The sequence below is a fragment of the Atta colombica genome, unplaced genomic scaffold (assembly GCF_001594045.1).
Source record: "Atta colombica isolate Treedump-2 unplaced genomic scaffold, Acol1.0 scaffold202, whole genome shotgun sequence".
NCBI lineage: Eukaryota > Metazoa > Arthropoda > Insecta > Hymenoptera > Formicidae > Atta > Atta colombica.
This window is the reverse complement of record NW_017259297.1, coordinates 117,063-124,694: the sequence shown is the minus strand read 5'-3', so window position 1 is coordinate 124,694 and position 7,632 is coordinate 117,063. Positions and strand designations below refer to the sequence as shown.

General features: G+C 28.1%; 1 protein-coding gene across 1 annotated transcript in view; it reads left to right on the top strand.

The window, feature by feature from the left end:
- The first annotated feature begins 862 nt into the window (after window positions 1-862).
- Window positions 863-7,632, top strand: part of LOC108687217 (hydrocephalus-inducing protein-like) — a 9,306-nt gene continuing 2,536 nt past the window's right edge. Inside the window, 9 exon segments of the mRNA XM_018192874.1 lie at window positions 863-927; window positions 1,096-1,354; window positions 1,356-1,418; window positions 3,680-3,898; window positions 4,043-4,241; window positions 4,325-4,463; window positions 4,665-4,792; window positions 6,268-6,469; window positions 6,776-6,962. Of these exon segments, the coding sequence (XP_018048363.1) occupies window positions 863-927; window positions 1,096-1,354; window positions 1,356-1,418; window positions 3,680-3,898; window positions 4,043-4,241; window positions 4,325-4,463; window positions 4,665-4,792; window positions 6,268-6,469; window positions 6,776-6,962 (1,461 nt within the window).

Sequence of the window (7,632 nt, the reverse complement as noted above, 5' to 3'; positions counted from 1 at the left end):
GTGTGTGTGTGTGTGTGTGTGTGTGTGTGTGTGTGTGTGTGTGTGTGTGCGTGCGTGCGTGCGTGTGTGAGTGTGTGTGTGTGTAAGTATTATTTAAAACTATTCTTTTTGTATCTATTTCTTATTTTGTAAATGTGGGGCATGTATTACTTTATATATTGTAAATTAATATCTAGTTATAAATTTGACTAGATTATATAATAGATACGCAAAATCACTTGATAAAATCTAACATAAAAATTAAATGTATAAATTTGTAATTGATTTGATCTTATTTGTATATTTAAATTTATTCCAAAAAAAGATGTTATTTATGTGTAACTAACATGATAAATTCATTGTACGATGAAAGGAGAGTGTAACATTTTTTTTTATATCAATGTGCGAATATATGTTATAACTTTAAAGTTTTATTTTTCTGTTTTTATTTATATTATATGTACATTTTTATGGGAATTTTATTCTTTGATATTGCATTGCGTATATTTCAAGCATGGAATACTGACAAAAAATGTATAACTTTTTAAAAGTGTAATAAATAAATTTATAAATATATCAAGTCCTATTCAATCTGAGGCACGATAATAGATATTAATAATGTTATAATATAAATAAAATTGAAAATTGTAATAGAATGGACGAAATTAATTTTCTTTATGAGCATTAGAAAGAAATAATTAACATTTTTCTTTCAATTTAATTTCTGATACAATTTGAAGTAAGTAATGTACAAAATCGATTATTAAACATTGCAGAGAGAAAAATCTGTCATTAATAACAATCCATATCAATCTTCTAAGTTTTGGCACACGAAATTTACTGGTAATAATTATAATAAACTTCAATAAGTGATTCACTAAACATGGATAGGTGCAAGCGAAATTATATGGACGAAATGTATAATATTATATGTAAAATAGAAAGATTGTAAGTAATATACATATATCTGTGATTTCTAAATAACATAGTTACTGAATTTATAGATTCACAAAATAGAATAACAGATCAAATGAAAATCTTCAATACATTTATTATTATTAAATTAATTTATTATTATTAAAGAAAACGGAATATTCTCTATTTTCTTTTCACTAGGAAGCCCGAGCCCGAGGTGTGCAATATAAGTTGCCCTCCTCTAGAATGTCCTCAAGGACCTTGTTCGGGAATGTGCTACTCAAAAGGAATCTTTCTTGATCCTTGCTGCGTGTCGAGAATGTCATGTAGGCCGTCACTCTGTCCATCTCATCGTTGCATGCCACAATGTTTAAATGACTATGCATGCAGTGCGGTTCATTTGCCGTATTATGGCTCTTCGACGATTATAAATTGAGGAAATCCACATAACCAGAATGGTGGAAGATTGTTTCAATCTTCATGATCAATCAGGATTCCAACAAGCTTTTCACTCTTCCTTCTTTGTCTCATAATTTTACATCGTCTACCTTCTCTCGTTGCTGGATCCGTGCAATGTTTGTAGTTGAGTAGTCCGAAGATATAGTTATATTTGTATTACGAACAAATATTTCTTTTCCCATTAAAGAAATTAAAATAAAAAATCCAGATTACTTAGAGAAATTGTGCATTTTATTCTATTCTTTCATTATTACAATCCTATTGTATGATTTTTGTTTAATCAAATATTCTACGTAATGTAATTTTAATAATTACAAGAAAATAATGAGAAAATGTTTTTAATGTAATTGCACTATTTCATTACATCTCCGCTTTCAATATTAAAAATACTTTTCAGATAGATTATACCATGGTGTATAATCTATGGCGTAAATGCACCATAGATTATACGAAAAGTTTATATTAGGTGTAGTAAAAAGAAATCCATTATTTTTACATGAAATTGAATGGAAAAATAATAGATTTCTTTTTACTACACCTATTATATATTGCTTTGATTTACATGAATTTACATCTTGAAATTTACAAAATTAATTACAATTTCATCAGTGTGATAGAATTAATAGACTTTCTACAATAAGTTATTAACTAAGCTTTAAGTCTTAAGCCGTAAGAAATTGATCAATCGAATGTGAGAAGAATAATGAACTATGATTGATTAATTTCTTTACAACTTAGAGCTTCTTAAAATAAGATTGTGGATTTAAACTTAAAGCCTGTGACACATGATGCTTATTTCCTGCTGGATTACTAGCTTAGAACCTTGTCGTATTGGCTGCGAAGCTGTCAGTGCTAGCATTGCTCCCTACAGCCTCTACTGCTACTCTTCATTGTAGACGACGCTTTATGATTAGCTAATACTTGGTTTATGCTTCGGTCTTAACCCTAAAATTCTAAAATTCAGTCAAGACTGCTAATCTTAATTGGTTCTAACTAAAATCTGTATTCCATTAGCTGAATTTTAAGATTTTAGGGTTAAGACTAAAGCATAAACCAAGACACAATTTGCTTACTGCTTACGTTTAAGCTAATTACACCAATATTATTTTAATGTGTGGTCTACAATGGCAATATCAGTAATGGATGAAGTTGTAAGAATAAAAAATTGACCAATCACAGTTGATTATTTTTCTCACATTTAAGTGTGATTGGTCAATTTGTTACATTTTTACAGTCTCATCTACTATTGCTATTGTCATTATAGACCACGCATAATAAAATGAGGCTTAGGGGCTCTGCAATAAAAGAAACAGAGAGAATAAGAATTTCAATCTATCAGAAATCATGTATTGTGGAATACACAATTTCTGATAAGTTGAAATTTTTATTTTCTGTTCTCTTCCTTTCATTGTGCGGAGCCTTTTACTCTAATTAAACTCTCTCTCTATCTTTATCGGCTTTAAAAAAAGAAAGAGAAATTTTTAAGCTTCGCTTAAAGTTAAAGTAACGTTGGTACAATCGAGCTTTTATGCTTAAGTTTTTCTATGTGCCATGGCTCTTTAGACTAAGGGCCACAAAAAAAATTTAAATAAAACGTAAGCAGTAAGTAAAAAACAATAAAACGTAAGCAGTAAGTAAATTGACCAAGTAAAGTCCATAACATAAGGCCATAACATAAGCAGTAGCCAATCCAATGTTGAATTCTTTACTATTTATGTCTTACTGTTTACTGTCTTAAATTTTTTGTGTCGTGGCCCTAATTCTGTCATACTGAGGCTGCGGTCAAAGTCTCACTACAAATGCTTTGAAGCGTTTGATTGATCAATTAGAAAAAGAATTTTACAAATTGATCAATTAAAAAATTGCTTTAAAGCATTTATAGCATTGCGTTGACTGTACCCTAAAATAAAAAATCGATTTTAGAGTTTAAAATCGATTTTTCATTTTTTCTAAAATTTAGACATAAAAAAATAGTATATTTAACTACTTTCAGTTTGAATATTAATGTTATGCTATGAATGCGTATGTATCAGCTAAAAAATATCATTTTAATTAAAGTCAGTGATTCTAATAAAAAAAAGTAATTCTATACTCTTTTGTAAAATAATGTAAACATCATTTCCATAAAATTTTAGTTATAAAAAATGGACGACAGAGAAAAAGATCTCGTCACATATTATCCAATCATACATAATTCTGTGAAAATATTTGCGGCTATAATTGGCAAGTCACGCGATCAAATGGAAGTTAGTTTATAGTTTAATATTTGAAATAAAATAGTGTTTTACGTTTGCAAGTTTATCAAGTTTCATTAATATTTTTACAGTGTGATATGGCTCCATCGGAATACATCAAACAGATGTTAATGTGTACTCAAGAAAGAATCAATTATTTGCTAAAACCAGGTCGCAATATAAACATACGCTCTTTGTATTACAATTGCGAAAGCCACTGCTTTAAAGTTTCGCCTAATATTATTCTTTTTCAACGATTTGTTCCTGGCAATTTGTATAATATGACACTCACGATTCAAAACTTGACAAAAGTAAATCTTTTCTACTCTAATCATATATCTTGTTAATATTTAACTAACGCTTTAGATTCTTACACTAACTCTCTTCACGATTGTTATATTATATAATATTCATGAGCTTAACCTCGATTCCATTTTCTAAATATTGTATCAAAGATGTCACGGTCCCTGAAGCTCTCGCGCGACCCTGATCCTTTCTTTTCCGTGGAATATCATAGATCAAATTACAGTACTATGATAGCTCCAGGACTCGTTCAAATTTATAATGTCAGGTTCAGTCCGTTAGAGAAACGGGATTACGAACATCATATCAAGTTTATCAGTGATACTGAGGACTTCATGGTACCAATAATCGGTGAGGGGAGGGGGAAGGAAATTATATTATAATTACGTATGATCACATAACATATGAGTAATGCTATATTGATATTATTCTAGCCATCGGTTTGAGACCTATTCTAGACATTCCTGATCAGATCGAAATACCAGTTACTGCAGTGAAAATTCCCTCTTCAAAAACTATTCTGGTACGAAATGTAGGAGATGCACCAGCGATCTTTAATTTTTGTTCAGAAAAGTAATGTTATATTTAATTAAAAAGATAAACTAAAATTTAATAAACTATTATATTTCCAAATAAAAAATTTGTTTATATGATACTTTAAATATAATCCACGTATGTTGCTAAAATATTTATAGAAAAACATTTTTTTTTTAATATTAGACAATTACGCCAAAGCAATTTGAGATCTATATATAGTAATTTTTATTGTATTAGTTCGTGTTTCTCAATTGAACCATCAAAAGGCATATTGGGAGAAGAAGAAATGATGCAACTCACTGCTAATTTTTTATCTAAAAAATCTGGCGATTTTAAAGCAAACGTTTTACTTAATTATGAATCAGGTATTAAATAAAATTAATTTTATTGTTATGTATTACATCCGGGAATAATCATTTGGAGTATTTTTACATCCCAGCGGCGAAAAAATATTAATTATAAAATGTTATGTATATAACAAGGATCCGAATCAAAATTGGAACCGAAAACCACTTCGTAATTCTCTTTTTTAGTGAACCGAATTGTACCCAAATTTTGTAAAGTTTATAATACCAAAACCGTAACCGAACTGATAAAATTTTACCAGTTTTATTTTATTTTTTGGTTTTTTTGGTTCTTTTTTTAGTTCTTAATTTTGTATTTTTATTTTTGTTCTTAATTTTTGTTCTGCTCGTTCCTTCATCCAAATCACCAATGTTTAATTTTTTATTATTACCATCGCCAGCTCTTAACAACCAGAATATAAATACTTCTAATGCCTCATATGATATAAGAAATCTGGCGGGATTGCGAGACATATTTAATGTAAACTTTTTTTAAGATACTAGCATTTTTTTTATTTAGATCTTCCTCATCAACATATTGCAAGAATTTATTCTAAGTTATGAAATTCAAGAATACATATGTAGACTTTATGTAATAAGTGAGAGATCTATCCATAAGAATAAGAAAGAATTGAGAGGAATATGCTTAAAATAATGTTTACGTAATTTTTATATGATCAGTTGATGCCTTTCTTCGACTAGGCACTCTAGATTGAACGGGTGAACAAGCTCTCTCTTTTTCTCTTTCTCTCCCTCCTTCTCCTTCTTCTTAATAGAATAAATTTAAAGAATAAATAAAATAAAGTAAGTAAAACCGAAAGTAAATAAAACCGAAAAAAAATCGTTAAAAAATCATAATTTTTCGGTTTTCTTTATTGGTAAAAAAAAATCGAAACTAAAATCGGAATATTTATTTGATATTTTATTAAATCGGAACCAGAACTGAATCGAAAAAATCTTTCACTCAGGGTCCCTGGTACTTTAACAAATTTTTTCTTTTTTAATTGTTCTTTACAAAACTGTTCTTTAAATATGCAATTCTATCAAAAATCTGCAATAAAAGAGCATTATATTTATTTTATAAAATATTTATTTTTTTAGAAATACTGTTACGAAAATATATTTACTCCATGATATTTGTTTGGTTTCTACTTACTTTTTTCAGAAAATTGTGATTATTATAAATCCATTATATTTATATCGTTCTCAAATATTAATAAATCGAAAAACAATCGCTAATATATGTATAATATGTTAATTGTTAATAATAGTAATTTTAATTAGGATGTAAAAACATTCTATAAAATTCTCCTCTCTCTCTCTCTCTTTCTCTCTCTCTCTCTCTCTCTCTCTCTCTCTCTCTCTCGCCCTATCTCTCTCTTCTCTATTTCTAAATTAATACAACAGTTAACTTTGTAACATAAATTTATATAATTAATTTATATAATTAACAATAAACATGTGTCTATAATAAATTCAAAATATATAAATTACAGGAGAAAAGCTCTGTTTAATGTTACGGAGTTCAGCAATAAATAGCACGATTCGAATTGACAGACGTAGTATCAGAATGGAAGATACTTATTTAGGCTTATCTAGAAGTAAAGTTCTAACGATACATAATAGAAGCGACTATGTCGTGAAATTCCAATGGATGCGCTTTAAAGACAATGATACCGATATACAACACAAAGAAGAGTATGCAAAAACAATTATTTCTCAAGTTAAAAATTTTTATTTTTATCCGTTTTAGAATAAATTTAAAGAATAAATAAAATAAAGTAAGTAAAACCGAAAGTAAAAAAAACCGAAAAAAAATCGTTAAAAAATCATAATTTTTCGGTTTTCTTTATTGGTAAAAAAAAATCGAAACTAAAACCGGAATATTTATTTGATATTTTATTAAATCGGAACCGGAACTGAATCGAAAAAATCTTTCACTCAGGGTCCCTGGTACTTTAACAAATTTTTTAGTTTTAGTGATTTTTCGGCTTTTTGTGACAGGTATAAAAAACTATTTCAACTGGTGCATAGAGTTGAAGTAGTACGTCGTGTCAATCTTGTTCATTACAATATTTGCCTGCCAGATATTCACGAGCTTGTCTGTCAACGGATTTATACAGACGAGATTACTTTGTTGATGAATGAAGATTTCCGTTATAATCATACATCCTTCCTTCTTATGCCTGAGGTGATGTTTTCTTAACTCATAAGGGAACCTCGCAAAGTATTAAATTCTGATTTTAATGAAGCGTTGTGTACTTGTAGCTTACATAAAGAGATGAATTTAGAAAATATTAGTTGCGGCCAAAAAACGTTTGAAATCTCCTTTTGTATTAAGTGCGAAATTCAGCTTTTTCCGTTATATCTCGAAAACTATTCGAGATATAAAAAATTGTTTTATACAAAAGTTTTACTACAAAATGATCTCTATTTATTTACATCAATAAATAGTTTTTTCAAATTAAAAAAATCTTTTTCATTTTTCAAAAATATTATTGATATGGATGAACAGAAGTAATTTTATTGTAAAACTTTTGTATAAAATATTTTTGACATTTTGAATAGTTTTCGAAATATAATGGAAAAAGCTGAATTCTGCTTAACAGAAAAGAGGTAATTTCATCCTTTTAAACTATTTTTTGACTGCAATTTCATTCATCTCTTTATATAAGCTACAAGTACATAAAGTTTTATTAATATCAGAATTTACTTTGCGAGGTTCCTTTATTAGCAGCTCTTGTAGCTTTTAATAATAACGTTACACATTTTAATTATAGTTTGCTTAATTTTATTGGTTTTAATTTATTCGTTGCTCTTATTATTGAAAATATATATCAGAAATATCATTTTAAAATTAT